Source organism: Tyto alba, unplaced genomic scaffold (assembly GCF_018691265.1).
Source record: "Tyto alba isolate M040663 unplaced genomic scaffold, T.alba_DEE_v4.0 Super-Scaffold_14, whole genome shotgun sequence".
NCBI classification, from domain to species: domain Eukaryota; kingdom Metazoa; phylum Chordata; class Aves; order Strigiformes; family Tytonidae; genus Tyto; species Tyto alba.
Window position 1 is genome coordinate 43,469,348 of NW_024881276.1, and position 23,135 is coordinate 43,492,482.

The 23,135-nt window shown below is 45.8% G+C and overlaps 1 protein-coding gene across 3 annotated transcripts; it reads left to right on the forward strand.

The window, feature by feature from the left end:
* Positions 1 to 262: 262 nt before the first annotated feature.
* Positions 263 to 20,679, forward strand: GJA5 (gap junction protein alpha 5). Of its 3 annotated transcripts, none has more exons than XM_032988272.2 (2): positions 263 to 333; positions 17,760 to 20,679. In XM_032988272.2, exon 2 carries the CDS (start codon positions 17,813 to 17,815, stop codon positions 18,920 to 18,922), a length of 1,110 nt encoding a protein of 369 aa, XP_032844163.2. In that variant the 5' UTR covers positions 263 to 333; positions 17,760 to 17,812; the 3' UTR covers positions 18,923 to 20,679. The 3 variants fall into 3 exon arrangements, with proteins under 3 accessions (XP_032844163.2, XP_032844161.2, XP_032844162.2); XM_032988270.2 differs by lacking the exon at positions 263 to 333 and adding an exon at positions 1,386 to 1,661; XM_032988271.2 differs by lacking the exon at positions 263 to 333 and adding an exon at positions 6,741 to 6,941.
* The last annotated feature ends 2,456 nt before the right edge of the window (positions 20,680 to 23,135 follow it).

A 23,135-nucleotide genomic window follows, 5' to 3' on the forward strand; every position in this document is an offset into this window, starting at 1 on the left:
GGCCCTTCCAGAGATCCTGCACTCACTTTGACCCTATTATAAGCTTTTAACCCGGATAAATTAAAAGGAACATATAAACAAAGATCTTCTACCACTTGCTAATACAAGATGCATTATTGCCCTAGGCCTCAGAGAGAACTGTAGCTTTGCATTCACCCTTTTAGTTAAGCTAATGAGGAGAAGAAGAAAGAGAATTTTTGAGGTGGGCTCTTCTTCCTTTCATCTCAAAAGCAGTTACTGAGTTGTTCAAAGCTTGTGTGCCTAGCTCTGTGGGCTCACTACCTCTCAGCGCCTGACTTTCTAGAGACTGCTACTGTACCGTTGAAAGGAGAGGTGAGTTCTTCCTATATGCTCCCTGGAAGCAGGTTAAACACTCAGTTAGCAGAAAGGCCTCTGAAAGAGGGATATGGCTTTGCATTAAGCAGAGTTTGTAAATGCTTCTCAGTTACTTGTTTTATTCTCTTCTTGTTGCTTTGCACATGATGAAAGTCCTTAGAAAGGCTCAGGCAGCACAGACACTTTCTGCTCGTGAGTCTAATAATTTGGCTGTCCATTCTTCTCACCAGCTGCATGCCAGCGTGTTTTCAGTGACTTAATGGCACTGCTACTTTGGGGTAGCTGAATGGGGAAGCAGACTGCAGCTGTTTCTGAAGGATATAAATATTGTTTACAGTTGGGGGGGGTCCAGCAGTCCAACAGGATCAGGGACACCTGGGCTCTCTATTCCTGGCTCTTCTGCAGACCTGCCGTATTGTTTTGCTCCTTTCAGTAGCTCTAAATGAAAACTTTTTCCTGCCAGATTTGTAATCTTAGGTGTGAAGCTTCCATTTGAAAATTTGAGCCACAATAAGGAATTTGGGGTGATGGAGCTAGCCTATGAATGCAAGCCCGGGCATTCATTTGATAACAAAATCCCACGAAAGCCATTTCACTGGTGAACACCACAAATGGCCCACTAGCCAACCTTACTTGCACCATTTACCAGTTTGCCATCTGCTCCTTTCAGATATTATTTTATGGCTTTCCTTTGTTTTCACTGAGGCCTAAACAGGAATGAAATTGTGAGTCTTGTCGTTAGCCCTTTTAAATAAATAGCTCTGCCATCGCTCTAATAAGTTTGACAAGTTGGTCCCAGGCCCTGGGCAGGAAGCTAATAAACTTCAAGTTGCTTTTCTATTGTTTTCCTAAAACAATTTGACTTCCTTTCTGATAGCCTCAAATTCCTTCAATAAAAATAGAGTAGCTGGGAGCCAGAGGAAGAGCTGAACTTGAGCCAAGTTGTGCTTACAATGCCGCCTGCGTAAGATCACATTTTTATCCTGATCCATGAAGACTCTTTAAAAGAATAGCAGGCAGACAGCTGCCAGTGCATGTCAGGAGCAGCTCGGGAACTAGTATTCCCCAGCATCAGTCCTCCAGGCTTGAGGGAACCTCCAGCCAGAGAGCCACTGTCAGATCAGAGCAGGAGGCTGAGCTCCTGGGAGCTGACTGGGGTTTGCTTACCCTGTCCAGAGTGTCCTCCCTCAGACACGGATCTCTTCTGGGAGCCGAACACTGACAAAGAGGTGGGCTCCAGCAAGACCAAGGGGCTGTGCTAAAGCTCATCCTTCAGTCAACTTCACCTTCTCCTCCCTCTACCTGTGCAGGCTCAGCAAAAAGAGGTAAAGCTCTGTTCTTTCTTTTCTTCTCACTTTGGGAAACATATATACACATATATGTGTATACACACATATATTTTTGTGAAGCAGCAATTCATCTAGTTGGAAGTGTACAGGACAAGATGAATGTCTGGTGTCTAGGTGGATGAGGGCTCCTTGCTTGAAAATGACCTGATGATCCTTTGGACAAATCCTTTACACTCTCCATGGTTTGGTTCCTCCACCTGTAAAGCAAGGAGAGTGTTTACAGGAGCTGTAATTACATTGTCATTTGCAAAGCACTTCTCATCTACTCAGAGATGCTGCAGAGTTGAGAAGTGGAAGCAGTAGCTGTGAGAGTGCCGTGCTTTATTTCCAGTAACATAAAGATGACAGCTAAGCATTTATTTTGGGATAGGTGGCCATTTCTCCTCAATGAGATGCAATCCTCTTCCGGTTTCTCTTGCTGAAAACTTTACTGGCAAATGACACTGACACACAGTGACATTTCACGCCTTGCTGTTTCTTGTTTCCTCTTTTCTCACTCTGTGCTGGTTTGGTACTCTGGGCTGGCAAGGGGAAAACATCCATCTATAATGGAATAATTTGGGATTTCTCACTAAATAAGGAACTGTGACTATAAAACTGTTCTCCCTGATTCAGGGACCCATTTTCACATGCTACTCCTGCTCCCGTGGGCCCAACCTGTCCTTGGGAATTTGCCTCCTGCTGAAGGATGCCTTCAAGCTATCTCCAGAGGTCTAATGTATAACAGAGAACTCCCCTCTCCCTCCTCCTCTTTCAATCATATCCACACATGGGGATTTTAGATAAAATGTTTCACCAGGAATGTAGCCTCCATTGGTGCTTTAGAGAAGGTACTAGAGGTGCCTGTCCAGCATGGGACAATATGAAGAATCAGAATAAGTGCAGTGCTGTGGCCAGGCATCATAGATGAAATACATAAGAGAAGTTTCTATCTCGAACACTGTTGGGTGATGTTTTTTTCTGAAATTTCCCAAAGCAGTAAATCTGATAGCCTCCCCAAGCACAAAGTCCTCAGTAATGGCAGGAAAGTACAGGATGATTTCCCTTCAGACAACCTCCTGAAGTTCTCAAATCTCAGGAGAGCACCTACCCGCATTTGAAATAGCCTTCCAGCAAATCCAGATACTCCAAGAACATCTGTTTTATGTGAAGAAGCTCTTTCATATGTGAGCTCTCACTTATACTACTGCATATTTGTAGACCTCTATGCATTGTGTTGGTTTGCTCTTTTTGTTTGTTTAAACCCCTGACACAGAATGAATCCTCCATTAAATATCCATGGGATCAATGCCAAAATGCCAAAAAACTCATCACACAAACGCTATTGAGGATTCACCTGCTCCCTTCTGTGTGAAAGGGAGCAGCTCTGATAAGGCAATAAGGCAAGTAGAGGAAATAGAATGAAAGGGGGACCTCTTGGCTTATCAGGTTCAATCCGTTTGAATAACAGGCAAGTACAAAACAAATGGCCTTTTCTAAACTTACTAAGCTGTGTCCTAAATCTCATTAGGTTTCCACCCTCACTTGTGCTACTAGAACGCTGTTCCAGCACCTCCTTTCCTGCTCTGTTGCTTAGAAACCTCCTGATTTCCAACCTAAATTCATTCATGGCCAATTTATATCTATTTATTCTTGTGCCACATTGTCCTTTAGCTTATGTAGCTCTCCTCTCTCCCTAGCACTTACTTTCCCAACCCCCAATTCCTGAAAGTATTTACAGGCGGCAAGTCTCTCCTCTCTTAACCTTTGTTCTGCCACACTAAGTAACTAAACTCCCTTATAGTATTCACCCTGCAGGCACATCACACCGTGTTTTAATTACTTTGGGTAGCTGCACTAGCATGAAGTTCAGTGCAAAATAATTAACGCCGAAAAGCTCAAACTAGTACCGCATCTATTTTCAAATCAGCTCAAACATCTCTCTGCAGTCACTTCTGCGACTGACAAGTAAACATACTCTTGGCTGAGAGACACCCTCTGTCCCTCTGATCACCCCGTTGCCTTTCTTTGCACCTGTTCCAGGCTGAATATCTTTCTTGAACGAGGGTGAGCAGCACTGCACACACTATTCTGGTGGGGTCTCACATCCTCTTGGATGACATTAAGCTCACTCACTGCAACTGGAAATACTGCTACATCCTGAAAGCTCACTTGCCTTTTTCACCCCACATAGCATTGCTGGTTCCTCCTCCTTTGGTGACCTTCACCCAGGACTTTCCCCGTGTCAGTCCTGACAACTAGGAACTCCCAACTGCTAAGAGAGATTCCTGTTACTCTCTAAGCAACAAGTTCCTGATGCGTGACTTTTCACTCTCCCACTTAACCTCACCTCAATCACTCCAGTCACAAAGAGCCTTCAGCTCTCCTAGTGCTGGAATCTACCTCTACCCTGATGATACATCCCAGCTTTGTTCCATCAGCAGATTTCATTAGCATTTCTACTTTCAGTGCCAAGGTAATTAACACATTTTTAAAAAGATTAGTCCTAAGAGCACTCTTTGAGCAGCCTCACAGGTAACTTCTCTTCAACCTATTAGGGAAGTGGTGTCTCAATTCTGTCAGTCTCTTACCCGCTTGAGGATTTCCCTGATAATCCCTGTCTTCTTAAACTGAATCTTCTCCACTAATTTGCTTCTGGGACACCACATCATGTGACTTACTGAAGTCCAGGTAGATATGGTCTACTATGCTTCTTTTACCAAGAGGGTCAGGAATCTTACCCCAAGAAAGCCATTCACTTTTGATCAAAAAATGGTACATGTCTTCCCATTTTCCCTTTACCTCCTGGCTTTATTTCTCCTTTCCTTCAAAATCCATTCCACAGCATCATAAACTGCTGAGATCTGCAAGCTGCACATGGCAAGCTGTCAGCTGTTCTCCTCATTCCCACTGTCTGGGGGAGCAGTCTCTTCCACTTGCTCTCCTCACTCAAGTCATACAAGTTTTGCATAGCAGTCTCTTGGAGAGGGGAGGGAAAATCCTTCTTCCCAGTTTACCAGTGGGCAAAACAGTTATTTCTCTAGCTGTGGAGCTGGAGAAGCTGCCATGACATCTCTGTCTTGCCTTGAAGAGGGGTGGAGTAGAGAAGAGAAGAGAAGGGACAACACATTAAGGGGCTGGCTGAGGTATCCATACAACATCTCTACTCCCCTTTCTGTCTTTTCTCTCCCTGTCTGCCTTTACCCGCTTCATTTTTGGGCATCAAAATTCAAATAGTTACCACCACCACCAAAAAAAAAAAAAAGCTCATAACAGTTACCTCACGTGCATGATGCATGTATTGGACAGAAACCTTCTCCTCTCTTTCATTCAACAGAACTAGACTGGATCTGCTGGATTCAGAGATTAACTGTAGGAAAATGAGTATGCCACTCAGGAACAACACTGGGATAGGAAACACAAAGAAACGAGCAGGGAGAATCAGACCTGATCACCCCAAGTGTACAGCAAAGTGTCAGCCACGCAGGGAGGGGATTACATTTCAGACAGCTCACCGACAGTACCTGCCTCCCTATAGCATGTGAGAAACACTTGACAAGCCTTAGCTAGTCTATCCCAAAGCCATCTGTGAGCTAGATCTGTATTATTAACACTTTTTTTTGGACACTTCTATGATGAAGTCCTTGACAGTTTCACTGGCATAAAATCAACAGGACTTAACATAATAATGCTTTATGGAAATTACTCCAGAAACGCAAAAGAACACAGTCATACTCTCCTTCCCATGAAATTCCATCACAGGTATACAACTGCCAGGCAAAAGAGCAAGAAATAACTCCAGAAACATTCCCATTTTCTTTGAAGTCACAGGCGGCCTTTCAATAAAGGTAGAAATGAAGCAGCAAATGACTGTGGGTTTCTCCATACCAAGAGTTTACTGAGCCACTATGGGAATTTACTGTGTACTATACGTCCTGCACTAACCATCAGTGAGGACTCAGCCGTCTTGAAAAGGAGCAGTACTCTTAACTTCAGAGTGAGACTGTCCACGCAGGACATGCCTCCAGAGGTAGCCTCTGCACAGCACTGTCTCTATGTAGGCTGGATTTCAATCTTGCGACTAAAGGGGATACTAAACTATTGAGGGAACAGATTAGAAGAATTGCTAGCCCTGTGTTTTAGTCTCTGGTCTGCTTTTGCTTCATGATCTATGCTAGCTGCTGCATAGGGACCACTGGGCAATTATGTTCTGGATGGGAGATATCTAGCCCAGGATGGATTGCAGGAGGGACACCCACCAAAGCTTGTGCGCAGCAAGCTGGTTCTCAGGGTGGCAGGGTCTTCAGTGCAAATCTCACTCTCCTGACACCGGTTCTTTGAGACCAGCCTTTATCAAAGCCAGAAAGCATCCCTGATTCACCCACCTCTCTGGGGCCTGATGTGCAGGAATCAATCAGAGGCTCCACTTGACACAAACATGAAATACAAGAAATTCATGTCCTTGATGTGCTGAAAGCATTTTTTAGAAAGGCCCAAATGCTCACGCATCAGACTGTGTATGTCTCTTGGCAGGCAGGTTATTCTTTATTTATCAATAAGGGGGCCTGTAAAATGCTCCTGGGAAGCATTAGGTGACCTTTGGGACAAAGTGGCAGCTGTGCTGGGCCCCTGGTCCAAGCCAGCAGAGCAAGTCCTATGTTATTTGAAGAGGTGGAGAACTCTGCTTCACAAGAACTCTGCTTTGCCAGATTAAGCTTGAACGAGTCAGAAAAATGTCCTTCACTGATGTCTTGCATGGAAAAAGCTTCCCAGGGTCTGGCTGGTGTAACTGTGGGGCAACCTTGTCTCTTTTCATTTAAGGAAGGCTTAGACCATGGCATGTTATCTGGGGGAGGAGGTGTGAGGAACAGCGGTAGCGGCAACTGGAAGGGACAGCACGAAGCCGGCAGCGAGCGCGTCCTGTCGGCATGGGGAGGGTGGCACCGGGAGAGGCTGAGAGTGGAGAGGAAGGAATGAGATCCATGGTCTTTAAAGGAAAAACAACGGGAAACTAGATTTGAAAATAGAAAGATTAAGCTGGAGGGGGTGGGAGAGACAAGAAAAGTAGGTGAAGAAAGAAGAGGGGGACAGGCAGAGAGGCAGTGGGGAAGACAGAAAGTGACATAGGAAGGGGGTGGAGAAAAAGAGAGGAAGAGAGAGAGAACCATATTAAAGGAATAAAACCAAGCAACTGAGAACAAGGAGTCCAACTCAACTACAGAAGGGAAAAGGGCTAAAGCAAGGAAAAGAGACAGAAGACAAGACCCTGGAAATCAGGTAAGTAACATGAGGGGGAAATAACAGAACTGCAGAAGCATCGATGGCAGATCAAGCTGTTACACTCAAGGGGAAAGCAGCATGAGGGGAGAGAAGGACTTGGTGAGGCAGGAAAAGGATGGCCAAAAATAACTTAAGAAATTTGCTTTTTCTTTCAATTTCTCTCCAAAACATTCCCAAGTAACAAGATGGGCTTGGGACATTTTAAAAATTAAACTCTTTTTGCCACAGGCAGCTACAGAAATGCCAAGGAATCCTCCCTGCAATGAACATGGATACTGATAGATTTAAATGTACAGGAAAGCAGGATAAGAGCCCCAAGTATCCTCAGACAGTATAATGTGCAAATTGCAGTTTCTGTCAGACCCCATTTCAGCATGCTGTCAGGCTGCTCCGGGGAGGGCGGTGAAAGGAACTCTTACCTATGAGAGGCTCTCAGGGTATAAACACTTTATCAAGTGACTGTGTGAACCGCCTATATTCTGAAGCACGCAGGATGGTTTCTAAATATTGCAGTGTCTTTTCCTTGAGAGTATTGCATCCTGGCTGGTCTGTGACACAGAGCCGTGGAACTCAAATGTAGAGAAGTGCCTTGCTCGGATCTCCCAGCCACCCGTACTGCGCACGCCGCGAGGAGAATGCCTTTCTTCTCCATCCCAACACTGCCCAGGGCAGCCTCGGCAGAGAGGCAGGCTGACTTAGAAGGACAAATTCCCTCTTGTCTCCCACTAGCAGCTGCTGCTTCTTTTTATTTGCCTTCTTAACTTTTTTCCCCTTTTTGTACTTGGAATAATTATTCAATTACATTTCCCTAATTTAATACTTCTAGCATTGCCACCGCATGTTGCAAAGAACAGCCCAGCTTGAAAACACAATATCCCTATACATCCACCTGGAAAGAGGCAATAACAATGAGTGTAAAGGTTGCCTGATAATTGCCACATCTGATCTGTGGTGACTTCTTTGATTTCCTAAAGTGTCATTTTGCTGGCCATTTGTTATGACTTATGAGCTTTGGGGCACTCTGATTTTAACAGCTCAGGTAAACTGAGGCAGTGCCTCTGTCCATGAAGTACCATAAAAACCATCAGAGGATCATGTAAGTAGCATTTCTGGACAAACTTCAGCTAAAAAAGTCACAGGGTGAATGACCCTTAATTGTTGAACTCTTCCTCCATGCTAATAAACCTGTCAAAATACCTTGGTGAAGCAGTATGTGTGAGAGTTTTCCCCTACTGCTGCCTACGTGATCCTCTCTTTAAGGCTAAAGAACTTAATGCATGTAATTTATGTGTGCATAAGTGTGTGCAGCTAGGAGCGGGTTAAACTGTTATTCAGAAGCGTCTCACTATTCAGTATTTGCACCAGAAGCCAAACAATTCTGCATTTGCTGGTCTTTTCAAAATCTACTCTGAGAAGAGTACAGAAGACTTCTAACTTTCTTCCCCCTTTCCTCGGGAGCAGAACAGTAGTTTAGGAGAATTCCTGAGGCTTCAGGGTTTAAAATACTCATCAGTCTTCGGTCGCTTGGGAACTATGTTAAGTATTCCTGCTACTATAACTATTTGGGGTGGTTGTTTTTTTCCACTCAGCAGTATATATTATCACAATATTTTAGTATTTCGGGCTTTCACATGAAAAATTTAAACCTTGCCAGAAAATACAGAGCTTCATACCCTAGCCTCTCTTCTCATTTTGACCTTCAGACAGATTTCACATATTCTGCACGTTTGCCCTTGTTTTCTAACTTATCTCACAGCATTGAAAATAGACAAGAAGGAATGAGTAATTCAGCACTATACCAAGTCATTAGGGAGCACATTTCAGAGACTGCTCGACACCTCAGGTGCTGTTGTATGAAGCATGAGGACAGAGGCTTAAAATTAGAAATAGTTCCCAGGAGGCACCAGAGAAACTTCAATCTTTGGTCTAAGAATTCATGAACAGAGGAAAAAAATCAATTTTACGGCCATTGATAAGCAACAGAGAGATCTCTATGAACAATACTCTAGCATGCCAGCTCTTTCCTAAAACAAAGAAAAATTCATGCCAGACAGTACATAATAAGCATAGAGATGCATGCTTCTAAGACTCTCTACTGTATCTTTAAAGAGGGGCCAGTGGTTTTTCATGTATGAACTAAGGGGTTTACACTTACATTTCTGTCTTTCTTCATTATCTTTGTCATTACGGACATGCCTTGAGAATGGTTGAGAATTTCCATATGAAACTCTTCTCCCTTAGAAGCAGAAAAGCTGTCAGATGCCTTGGTCAGGGCACAGGGTCGCTGGGGAAGTGAAGCAGTCTGGCAAGGGTGACTGCTGCAGAGCTCCAGGTTCTTCAGCTGCATTTGGATGCCTGGTGAAGAAGAGAGGGAACAGTGGGATAGGAGAAAATGTGTTTCCACTTTAAAATCAGATAAGGCTGTCCAAGAAGACCGGGGTTAATTCTTGCTTCTTAGTCCAATTTCTTCTGTCTTGATGGGGCAAATTACGTAAGCCACATTTCTTCACAAATGGCCTCTCAGTGGTGTCTCTCATCTTCTGGATGTCTGACTGTTAGATGTGGTCCAGCTGGTGGAACTGATAAACTCTCCCACTCCAGCGTTAGCCAGATAGAGCTGTGCTTTGAACATATGTTATATAGTGCTAAATACACTGGGGAAAAAAAAAAAAAAAACACCAAAAAAAAAAACAGATTAGCAACACCTCCAAACACCTTACAAAATTAATGAACATGTTTTATCTTAATCTCTCACTGCCTTAATTCCTCAACTGTAAAGCTGATCTAGTACCATCTCCTCACCTCCAGGTGGTAATGATAATAAGTAAATTAATAATTGTGAAGCAACCAGATACTGGTGTGATGAAAGCCATAGAAAAACCCATGAGGAAACTAATAATTCTGTCTTTAGAACTGGACTTGAATAACGTACAGTAAATGAGGCACAGGCCACCCACTGAACAATGAGGAGAAAACAAAACATTGAATAGCTGCCGTTCAAGAAAGCCCCAGCCAGGCTGGCACAGAATAAAGCAGGCATCCTGTGCAAAGAATGAGGTGACAATGTGAGGATGTGGTTAAAGACTCATAGCTATGAGGCACAGGCACAGAGAGATTGAATTAAGGTGACTGAGAACAGTAACTCCAGCAGTTCCTGACTCCCTACTGCTGGGTTTTGCAAATTTAATATTGGTTGGTTTTGAGGGGGGGCAGATGTACATATATATGTACATACATGGGGTATACAAAATAATCCACTCAAGCTATATTCAGACTTCGCCCTGAACAAGAAATTAAATACTTGAGGCAGGGATACAGCAATGAGGCTGGAGTGGAAAGAAAGAATAAATGAGATTTGACAAGGCAGTACTAAGTGGGAAGTAGATACTGAAAAAATCCCCTTTTTAAAGCTGGAAGTGTTAGCAGTCTGGGTGCTGTAGAGAGTTAAGTGGTCAAAACTGCCAAAAAGGGGTGGGGGGGAGCTTGACTGTAGGAGAGCAACAGGGAAGTGATAGGCAGGGAGACACTGGGGGAAAAGGAGGGAAGAAAGGATAGGAAAAGTCTGAATGAGAGTCCTCTCCTTCTCCCACTACCTCTCCAGTCTGTTTTATTTCAACACTATGACAAGTTGCACCTCATGCAGTCTATGTACCAGCCCAAAATCACATGGATGGGTTTTTTGCTGCTATATTGGGCCCAACGTGATGCCTGCCATCACCTCCACATCTCCTTATCCCAGCCTCCTGCACTGCCTAAGCAGTGCCTAAGATCAGTTTCTCTCAGCAGAGCTCAAGAACTGCTATACTACAGCGGTCCCCAAATTTTTCATCATGTTTCTGTTTTCCAGAGCTCCCTCTGTGCTGTTTAGATGTCCTCTCTCCTGTATACAGCACCGCCCAGTTTAACATCAGCTGCAAATTCATGTACAGTAGCTTCTCCCTGGAAACATAAAGCAACTGTAAAGAGCAAGAGAATCAAGCTCTGTAATCCCAAACTGGGTGCTCTTCATCCTGTTAGTTAAGGAGTAAGCTGAGTAATATCCATTAACCTCTTCGCAGCATTTACATCACAGAGAGAATTGATGGGGTTTTTTCTAGCAAAAAGCACATGTGAACCTTTAGCTTATCCCAAGTCCAGTTTTGTTGTATTTGTTGGGCTCCCTAAGGACCCACGTTTCTCTAAGGCACAGAGATAATTCCAAGAGAATTAGAGGATGCTCCCTGCTTGCAAAATGTAAGCCTGGATACCACTATCACATAACTATTTGATGCAGGCTTTTCAAACACAGTGGGACAAATCAATTGCACAGCTTGACTCATCCGAGTTCAAGGTCTTTTCTGTTCTTGGTCTCCTGCATCTACATCAGGCAGACCTTGGCCCTAATATCTGGAGGTATGAAAGCACAATTTGACCCTGGCCAAGGAGGGGAAAAAATAGCATTAGATGGCCTGGATAGACAGATAACAAAAATTCACCTAACTGTGAGTCTGCAGCTTCCACCATCACTTCAGATGAAAATATTCTACATAATACTGTCATCTGTGTGTGTAACACATTCCTGGTGTACACACTTGGAGGTGTTGAGTGATTTCCCTCTGTCTGTGTGTCTGTGTGCGTCAGGGTGGGTGTGTGTTCAGGAGGTGACAGGTTATTCAACTCCCTTATCTTCTCACCCACTCTCTTTTTTTATTAACTCTGAGATTTTCCACATTTGGAGAGGAGGGGGAAAGCATACCTCATGAAGGAATAACGATCTGTCTGCAACTGCAAGCAGGGCCAGGGGTCTGGATACTAGCATCACCCTTCCAGAATCTGCAGTGAACTCAGGAGGAGCAGAAAGATGAGAAACACTGGATGTCTTTCCTCTATGATAGGAGCTGTTAACATGGAGCTCTGCTTCTCCCATGAGATTTAAGCACTGGAGTCAAAGTCACTTTCCCTGACTTTGAACACAAGGAACTAGAAAGGTACTTATGCAAACATGTCAGAATTTTATTTTTTTTTTTTTAATAAAGCATAAAGAAGTACAAGCCTAGTTAGTCCAGATCCATGCACAGATCAGAGTTACAGATTTGGCTAAAGAACTGGCCTATTTCAAGCAGAAACTTAATCACAAGCACATGCAGGCACATATGAAGCCAGAGGGATGGTGCTTGGACAACAGTGCCTAATGAGTCGCTGCTTGTCTACTGTATACACAAATGAAGGAGCCAACATTAGTAAACAGTGATCAAAAAGGTACATGCTGAGGTGGGCTTTAGCATGGATCTATGTCACCAAACTCTGAAAAGCCTCTGGAATTCAAAGCATCATACCCCTGCTGGACAGTGCATTTCTAACTATTCATCTTTTACTGTTGTAAGCCACGTGCCTCCAAAATGCTTCCTGACCAGGTTCTGGCAACAAAGGAGCACTGTATGGGGACACTTAAAAGGCTGCTTCTTCCTCTTGGGCACTGATCTTGGCTGTGGGCTCTGCCAGCAATAACTAGATGTTCATCTTTTAGAAAAGCACAAAAAAAGAAAAAACCAAAAACAAACCAACCAACCAAACAAACAAAATAACAAAACAAAACAAAAACAAACAAACAAAAAAAAAACACAAACAAAAAAAAAAAAAGAGAGCCTCTGGTTCTGCCAGGTATACCTGCTGTAGAAGGGTAGTATGAGAGGGATTTATTTCAGGTGACCAAGACAGTATTCTCCCGAGGCACAGGAGAGAAGGGCTGCAGGCTGTAGAAGCAGCGTTGTGTCACTATCACCAAGTCTAAGAGGGCAGAAAAAAAGGACATGAGTTTGCAAGTCACAACCCCTGAGCTCTGTCCCCAGACTGCCACTGACACAGTGACCTTGAACAAGCAGTTTGCTCTTTCTGTACCCCAGTGATCACCAACTGCAAGATAAAGATGACAGCATCGGCACTGCGTGGGATGCTGTGAGGCTGGATTACTGCTAACAGGGAGCAGAAGATCCTTAAGGGAAGGTACAGCTGTACAGCAAAGCAGCGTTAACTAAGCTCCAGTGCAGAGCTGAAAGCGTCCTTCCTAAGTGTCTACAGGTGTGAGTGTCCAAGTTTTGCTGTGCAAGGACCACTCAGGTCTGGCTGCAGCCTGAAGGTTGTCAACACAGGGAAAAAAAATCTCTGCCTGCACCCCCTGCATGGTAGCTACCTGTTGTGCCACATGCTGGCCCAGACCTGGTATGACGTGACACAACTGGAGGAAGGAAGGCCACAAGCAATTCCTAGGCACTGACCACACCACAGCGGGCTTGGATGTTCTGCTGCACAGAGCTGCCACTTCTCAAGTGCCCAGCACCTAAAGGAGACAGCTGCCTCCCCATTTGGTAGCTCAGAGAGGAAGGACTTGTTGCATGGCCTCCACACGCATCCCCGTGTCTGGTGTGTGAGCCTCTCAGGCCCCAGCCTTATAGTTCATTAGGACATCTGATTAACTATCAGATATACATATTTGTATCCAACTGAGCAAATCACACATGCAGACTGGGCAAAAATACAATGGCTTTGACTTTGTTACCTTCCCCCTCTCCAGGAGCCGTGCCTCCCCCACATAACGGAGCCTTCCTCGGAAAGCCTCACCGCACACTCCTGGCACCTGCCAAGGGGAAGAGGTGAGCCCCACGAGGGAGAGCAGAAACAGTGTTATAATCAGGCTCTCCACTTTATTTTAGAAACATCCTGCAGAGATGGCGACCTCCTGTCACCTTCCTTGTGGGAAAAGTTAGCGTGAAGTGTTGAGCTCAGCTATTTATATCGCTGCTGATAGTCTTGCCTGTCTTCTAAGGAGGCGAAAACTTTCTTCCTAACGACCCCTGGGGAAATAAACTCATGTAAAGACGATGATTGTGCAGGAACAGCCCTCCTGGCTCTCTGGTGTGAATTTCCCAACTGTTCCTCAAAGCCCTGGCTAGTCTGACCAGAACAAGCGTGCCGGCCAGAGCAAGCAGCAGCGATTCGAAATGCTCGCCTGTCCCACAGAACACGAGGCATCACCAAGAGGATGGGCTGAACTGCTCCGAGAGCAACAGGCACTTCCCCTCCTGCAGAAAAAGGTAGCGCAAAAAAGGAATGGGGGAGAGCAGCCTGCGGAGGGTGAGCCAGCGTGGCATACTAGCAGGTGTCGTCCCTGCTGGGGTATTTTTATCACGGAATTTGGCAGTCACAAGGCAGCCTAGAGCCGAGTGGACTCCACGCCTGGCCTGCAGTGTGATATTTGGTTTTCCCCAGCTTCAGTAGCGTTCCAGGTGATGATTAAGCCAGGACGGCCGTGTCGCTGGGTTTGTGCCAGGCCGCCCTGGTCTTTGTCACATACGCGTTCCCCAGTGCCAAGATCCCATGACGGCGCACAGCTCCTTTGTGGATCCAGCGGAAAGCTGTCAGCCAAAAGCACATCTGGGCAGAGGCACAGCCCACGACTCCGCATGAATATGCATGACTCTGATGTCAAGACAGTGTGCTATCAGGTGCTGAGACCCCACGCAGATACCCAGAGGTGCTTTTTGCCGAGTCACGCCAGAGTGAGACAAGACTTGTCCGACTGAGTCCAAACTAGGAACATAAAAGGCCGCAGATGCTCACACGCTGAGAGGTCAAAGCATGCGAGGACAACAGTAGTCTGGGAATGAAGAAAGGGAACTATATGGAAAATTCCCAAGAATAGTAAAGCCCTGAGGAGAAAGGCTAGGTCAGACGCAGTCCTGCATAGCCAGGAAAAGCTGTCAGGAGGTGACAACAATCATTCTTTGCTTGCTGGCAGCAGAGAGCTGGATGCTCTCGTCTGTTGCTCTAGAAGGCCCTTGGTCTGGCATTGCAAGAACAGCTCACTAATAACTAAAAAACATCTAAGCCAAAAACACTGCTCTAGGAGAGAAACTCCTTCTCTTGGTTTCCAAAACCCGATCTCCTGTGGCCATTTATCCCCTTGCAACAGCCACCTCAGCCCTCTATGGGGCTGCAGCAGGATGATCAGGAGGCATCTTTGGGCAGCCTCTCCTTTAAACTGCATGTAAAGGGGGACAGCCAGCAAGGAAGGGCAGAGGAAATGGCCCTGTTATCTAGCCTAAGCTCCATGGCTGCCAGCCTTGGATCCTTCTGATTTACATCCTCTTGGAAAATTTTGTGCATGTGTGAGGCAGATGAATTACTGTTATTCTCACATCCATTAACATGTTTTATTTCTGGACTCCCCTTGCATTTACATTCACTTTACTTTGTGTTCTGTACACATTGATTTTTACAATTCGCAAGTTTCTAGCTTTAGTAGCCTTTCCTAGGGAAAACAAGCCATAGTAAAACCCCAAACTACCCGTACATGGTAGAACTGATGGGAATAGGTGCTCAGCTTGCGACTGCATATGCCCGTGACAGGAAGGAAAACTCAGCCTTGGCACAGCTAGGGAGAACTCTGCTCATTTTTACCCTAACAATCAAGGTGAATCAAGAAAAGGCAGATGTCAGTTAACAACAGCAGGAGCAACAGGAGCACCTGCAAACAACATAAACTCACCTGGAAAAATGAGGACACCTACCATTGTTCACGCTGTCTTGAAAGAAATATTCCACCTGTACAGTTGTGCTACAGCATACTGACGTTGGACACATCTGTACATTGAACTATAAGTAGCTGGTTGCCTTGTCTGCACTCTGGGGAAAAAAAAAAAAAAACTAAAAATCCCTATTTAAGTGAAACAGTCTGTAAATATTTCCTATCACTGTTTTACCTGCCTGTATTTAATCCCCTGGTGCTCACAGAATGAAGCCATATGCTAATTTCTCCAGAATGCAGTAACTGCACTAAAGCCATTGCAGAAAGTGAGACAGACCCCCGCATTTGCCTCTCTTTACCAGTGCAGACAAGAGGAGTCAGAAAGACTAGCTGACTTTCTGTGTTACTGCTCCTCCAGTTCTGGGCTGGCAGCAGATGAAAGTTTCTGCATACGTCAAGCAGCCACCAGGATCTACATCAGCATGATTGCAGCATGCCTGCCAAAGCAAGAGCGAGCCAAAACCCCATCCTTTGCTTCCTGGTACGCCCCTTCTCCCTCCTCACACGGCTTCCAACAGGCAGTGGGGCAGCAAGCAGTCACCTCCCTGTCTCCCTACCTGGGCAATCCTCACCCACCTCCATGCAGCCCTTAGCAGCACCACGAGTTCAAGGATTCAACTTTTGATCTTTGTCCCATCCATCCTTGCAGATGGACACCGCATATACACAAGTGATGGCACAAATCATCATGTGCACTGCTATGTTAAATTATATCACTCGCATAACCAGAGGAGGGGATATTGTTCCCCCAACAAGCGTATCTCTCTGTTCTCCAGCTTTTGCTCACAGGAAATCTACACAATATTGCTGCAGTAAATTTTCAGCTTTTAACAGTGTCTACTCTCCACAGACATTCTTTGCACAGTAAAAATAATTGGCTCTTAAAGACAAGGGACAATAAAGAAGGAGAGTTAACAATTTGGTCCCTACAGCTTTGGGATTTACCTTGTCTAGTGCTTTTAATATTTCATTATGATGATTATTTTTTCATGTATTTATTAAAAGGATATTTTCAAAAAGAGTGACTGTGGGAGAATATTATCTCCAAGGTAATACTGCACACTTTATAGCACCTAGCCCTTAACTCATGCACAAGGGAGAGCTTTGCAGTGCCCTAGGAAGGTAAGTATGGTGAGAATAACTGGATCAAATGATTGCTCAAGCACTCCCACAGTGCCCCACAAAAGATGGATTAAATCCATCGTTCTCTTTTTATACATGAGGTTAAGTGACTTGGCCAGAAACAGACTGTCAGAAAAAAAACTGAAGCAGGCTCTCCCACATCTTCACTTTGCAACCTTACTACCGGAACACCAACCTTTCCTCTCATCAGACCACCTACCAAATAGCACTTCCCAGAAGCTGCTGGTCCTTGAGAGGCATTTCAAAGGAAGCATTTCTCTTTGTCTGTGTCCTTTGAACTGTGTATTTTGTCTGAGCTTAAGAAAAGAGGAGGGATCAAGATCCACCATTTAGATTTTGCAGCAGTTCCCCCTCAGAGAGGCATGACAGGGTGGCAGCAGATTAGGTTTACAGGACTGATACAGCTCACCAAAGTCTTTACACTCCCCAAAATATTTGTAACTTGTAAACAAAACACTTGCAACTGGCAGCACTGCAAAACCAAAGCAAAACCTATGGGCAAAGGGCAGGTGGGCACCAGGAAGGTTTTGTCCTTGTTTCTTTCAGTGGTGGCATTGAGCTCAGAAATGAAGCCCAGAGCTGCGAGCACTTCACGTTCCAGGTGTTGGTGCAGGTATTACACAAAGGCAATGTGTGAAAGGGCCAAGGCTCAGCTCAGGCTAGGCTGTAGACTCCAGTCTTATATCCCAGGGGATCAGCCCATTAAGGATTCCCCAGAGCGCAGTTTGTGGACAGACAAATGCTGCTTTAGCTACATGGTCCACAGAGGATACAATATGCAGACTGCTGTGAAAGGACTTTCTGAACCAATGTGGCTCACCCTCAGAGTTTTAGCAGCCTGTTTAACAGGTTGTAGTTGGGTTATGCAAAAAAGAACACTTTGTTTCAGTGGCCGAGTTAATAAAAAAAAAAAAAAAACAAACCAAAAAACAGCAACACATTGTTTTCAGTGAATGTGAAACAAAGTTTTCAACAAACTAAATCTCATCCACTTCAGTTCAATTTAAAATATTTCCTCTGACACAAAACAAACCACTTCACTCCATGCATTCCCAGTTGGGAATTTCCTAACCTTCCTTAGAACCACTCTCTTCTATTTTCTCCCACAGAGGCTGTGCCCAATTCACCCTTTGAGACCTCTCATCCCTCCTGGTGAGCAGAAATGGGGGACTGGAGTTTCCTGGGAGAGTTCCTCGAGGAGGTCCACAAACATTCCACAGTGGTGGGGAAAGTCTGGTTGACCGTGCTCTTCATCTTCCGGATGCTGGTGCTGGGTACGGCAGCTGAGTCCTCCTGGGGGGATGAGCAGTCTGACTTCATGTGCGACACCCAGCAGCCTGGCTGCGAGAACGTCTGCTACGACAAGGCTTTCCCCATCTCCCACGTCCGGTTTTGGGTCCTCCAGATCATCTTTGTCTCCACCCCATCTCTGGTGTACATGGGCCACGCGATGCATACAGTGCGCATGGAAGAGAAGAGGAAGATGAAGGAGGCAGAAATAGAGGCCCGGGAGATGAAAAACAGCGGTGACACGTACTACCAGCAGAAGTGCCCCGTGGCAGAGAAGGCTGAGCTGTCTTGCTGGGATGAATCAGGAGGCAAAATCATACTCAGGGGCAGTCTGCTGAACACCTACGTCTACAGCATTTTGATTCGCACGGCCATGGAAGTGGCCTTCATTGTGGGACAGTACATCTTGTACGGGATCTTCCTGGAGACCCTGTATATCTGCCAGCGGTCACCTTGCCCGCACCCCGTCAACTGCTATGTTTCCCGTCCCACAGAGAAGAACGTGTTCATTGTCTTCATGCTGGCTGTAGCAGTGCTCTCCTTATTCCTCAGTCTGGCCGAGTTGTACCACTTGGGCTGGAAGAAAGCCAAAGAGAGGTGCTCCCGGTCTTACAAACCCAGTCCCAGTGCAGCCGTCAGCAGACTGGAGTCCGCCCCACAAGTAGAAAGGGCGCAGATGTACACTCCTCCACCAGATTTTAACCAGTGCTTGTCAAGTCCCAACGGGAAGTTTATCAGTCCCTTCAGCAACAAGACGGCCTCCCAGCAGAACACCGCCAACTTTGCCACCGAGAGGGTCCACGGCCAGGAGGATGCTGCTGGTGAAGGGCCCTTCATTAAGTCCAGCTACGCGGAGAGTCCGGAAACGGCCAACGAATGTGCAGCACCCGCCTTCCCCGAGAACTACTTCAATGAGAAACGCCGGTTCAGCAAGACCAGCCGTGCCAGCAGCAAGGCAAGGTCGGATGACTTGTCCGTGTGACCTGTCTCCAAGGAGGAATGAGGAGAAGGAGCGGTCTCAGCACTTAGTAAAACTTCTGCAAAGTGGACTCCAGACTCTTGCCACTAACCTCTCTCTGTTTTAACACCCTCTTGCTCCTTTTCAGTGAACGTCACTGTTACATTGCAGACAGCACCTCCCACAGCTTAAGGCAGGGGCAGCCACTGTGAGACATGCACTGAAGAGAGGCACCGATCTCGAGATACGGAGCTCTCGGACATATTTTCATCATGGGACCCACAGGGATTGGAGACTCACCGTCCTTATCCTGGCAGAGCACAGGCCAGCAGACTCCTGAGGCTGCCCAGCAGGTAGCCACTGCAACACTGTATGCCACAGACTGACTGGACCTCAATCGCCCCGCATCTTCTTTGGTATCTATTCAATATTTGCTGCATCAGCTTGGCAATTATACTGAGCTGAAGCTTCTCTCACCTGCAGGGAGCAGAAACACACTGGTAGGCTTTTGAAAGAAAGACTTTCTCATCTGCTTTGTTCTCGCTCTTTCTAACCCTCCCTTTCTCTACCTGAGCCCAGATATTTTATACCAGTTTACCTATACAATAAATCCTACTTGAATTTTTTGACACTGTGTATATAACTCTTCCCCATAAATAAGGGAGTCTGTAGGTCCCCCACACACAGCTGCCTCATGTCTAAGGTTGGAATCCCCTCCTCATTCTGAAGTCAGCACAGCAGACTGGCCCCAGAGGTACCACTTAGATGACCAGTTGATGAAGACTAGAGAATTTTCCCAAGATACTTTTGTCATCAGTTCTAAGCAAGACATCCATTAACTGAAATAGAGACTCTCCTATGAGAACACGTATCTTACCAGTAAAAAAAGAGGAATTATCATGTGAAAACAAAGTGGTTTTCCTCCTTTTTAAACTCATCTTTCAAGCAACCTGAATGCTGCTGAAAGTGTGTTGCCAGCTGCCAACCTGAGAGAAAAACATCCTCTGTTTATCCGCAGAAGAGGTACGGCCTATGTCTTCTCCTCACTAACCTACCAAAACACTTCAGCATCTTTCGAAAGGAGCAAGAGTCCTCTCCAGATCCTGCACATCATTCAGCTCTTGGCTGCTCTCTCAAGCCTGCCAGCCAGTGCAAGCCAAGCCACTCGTCCTTGCAGCAAGTCCCTGTTGTGCCATCAGATCATCTTCATCTCCACTCCATCCCTAGTGCATGTGGCGTGAGAAACCACTCATGAACTATCTCATTCCACCACTGTAGCCTCTCAGAGCAGCCATTGGGGCCCAACATCGCACAGTGAGTCTGGTGGGTGAGGTCTGTAGGCAGCTCCCACTCTAGATACGTTCTCTCAGTGCAGAGCTGACATCCCTCTTTCAAAGAGATTTGTTAAACAGAGCTAAGCTGCTCCCTATTTTTTTACCCTAAGCTGCTTTTTCAGAAATGGGCCACAGCTTCACAACATTGGAGTGCATGAACAAATGGCTGGGGACAAGCTTATGAGGGAACTGAGCCATTCCCTCTCTTAGGGCCACTGAAAGGGACTGTGAATCCTTGCTCCTGATACATAGTTTTGGTACAGTTCCCTGTACACCTACATACATATTCACACGGCGGGGGGGGGGGGGGGGGGGGGGAACATTTTTTTGTTTGTAAGGTGTTTTATATATGTGTATTTTTTAATTCTGAAAACAATTGCGTGCTCGCCTTAACATGAGATTTTAGTCAATCATGCCTAGATTTCTCCTAATAAAGTTCTAACTCCATCTCTCTTCCGTGTTGATGTTTCCCCTCTCACGTGTCTGAGAATGAGCTGCTAGCATCGATCAGGCTGCCCGCCAGCCCCTGCTGCTCAGACATCACAAAAATTCCCATCACCCAGAGTGGCAGGGATGAGGAGAGGGCTTGGCCAGGGGGCTAAATAATAAACATCAGGAAATGACTGATTGACTGGCTAACAGAAACCCCCCTCCAGCTCCCCTGCTGCCTCTGCATTACCAAGGAAGACTGGGGAGATCTGACCAGAGAGCAGAGCTTCCATCCTCTTGCAATGGAAACGCTCACCCCTTGCACCCCCTAGCACACTGCTGCACCCAGAGAGGCCACCTGCAATGTGAGGCCAACTCAGTGGGAAAAGGGTAGCAAAACCTGTCCCCTGGGCATCTCATCACTTGTTCATGCAGTAACAGGGCCCTGAAAGGCTTTTTAAGAGGCAAGGTCTGGAGAGACTTTGAGAATCCACTGCAAACCATCTCTGCAAAGAATTCCTGTGGGTACTCAGCTCTCTTAAGATGTTGTTACCCAGCCCAAAGAAAACCCTTTCTTCCCCCAACTGATGCCTCTCTGAACTTCATCCCTTGCTCCCACTTTCCAACTTTCACAGGCTCCCTCCTTCTGACCTTGGATCCCCCTGTCCACCCAAAGGAAGCCCTTCCTTCCTTTCTCCACACAATCTCCCATCCCATGGGACTCTGCAGGCTGGGAAGCTGGAGACCAGTAAAGTCCTGGGTCCCAGCAAAGAGCCTGAGAGGGCGCATAAAAATGAAACTGGAATTTGATGAGGACACTGGGGCATGGACCTTTAACTGTGTTAGAAACCGCAGGGACTCTTAACGATTAAAGGAGCCTTGGTTTGGGGGTTTTCAACCCAAAAGGAGGATGCCACCTGAGTATCCACAGCCACACCGTGCAGCAAGGAGGCAGGATTAGTCCTGCAGAACTGAGGTTTTTAACTGGCATGTGCACAGCCCCGAGCACACCTGTCACTTAGGGTGTGCCACCATGCTGGGAGATACGCAATGAGTAAGTCAGGACCACTTCCCTTGGAAAACTTGGCTATTGAGTGATATTACTGTTTCATAAGGCCACTGAAGCACTAACCCAGGCCTTGTCCAATAAATTATTCCTGGTTTATGACAGGCAATAGCCCAAACTTTAAAAACACTGAGCTACAGCCTCTGCCGGAGAGCAAGGTATAGCCAAAAAATGAGGGTAAGGATCTCCTCTGTGCCATTTCAGATCTCTGTGATCCAAGAATGTTCACAGGTGGTTTTGATGATCTTTGAGACCAGAGTACAACCATACCAGCTCTCTGCCTCCCAGCCTAGAGAATACATGTATAAAAGCAGATAATCTCCCTCTGTCACTCACTTCTTAATGCCTCCCTGGTTCTGTCTTCTAGGTACAACAAGTGGTGAATATTTGATGAATGGATGCTTGCACTGGCTGACAGACCATAAACTTGGGATTCTTGGAATACAGTGCTGAGGCCAGCCAGGCTGTCACACCACAACAGGAGTACATTTACTTCTGCCAGTGAGCAGAGAGGCTGGCCTGCCATTTCAGAGAGATTTTGTATTTATTGCTTTGCACCAGATGGATGGATGGACAGTCTTATAGTTGTGACCTAAATCAACATTATTTATTAAATCCAGCCCTCGGACAGGATTTAATCTTTAATTTCAATCTTTAAATGGCAGCATTACAAAGACAATGCTCTGAGCGGGGGGAGGGGGCAGGGTGAAGACAATGTGAGAGCTTTTCCTTTTGCTCTTGTCCCTTTTTTCTCCAGAGTCTTACCTGTTGGGGTCCTCTCAGCCTCTCAAAACTGTGATTTCTCCAGCAATACCTGGAACCAACACTTAACAGAAATACTGGCCCCAGTCTTCTCCTTGGTCAGCACACCTCAAACCATTTCAGCATTACCTCCTCTAACTGGTGTTTGAAGGAGGCAGAAGCCAGTTCTGATCTACAGCCTTGTGCTGATCAGCTGCTGAGCCTAAGATAGGAGAAAAGGGAAACGTGTGTTTCAACAAGCTCTTAAAACAGAAATACTTAATCCTATAAAAGGAAAAGCTATATTTAAAAATACATAGAATGCCAAAACTAACAAAGTAATGAATCAAGACAAGGTCATGCCTGTAAGTCCCTCTCCCCAAACAGCACAGTGGGACAGCTGAGCGGGCTCAGAGACAAATGAGGGAGAAATTGAGAGAGATACTTATAAGTAATGGCTGATCTAGAGCACATAGGTCGAGCAAATTGTTTCCTCTTTCAGAATATGTGAACGAGGCAACACTGAGGCAAACCCATAGCTGGTAACATTCAGACTGTTAAAAAGGAACAGGTAAAAAGATGCCAACTATACAATCTCCCCTCCAACACTCTTCCACAAGGTACCAATGAAGCCAAGGAATTAGGAGGATCTAAAAATCAAAGAACG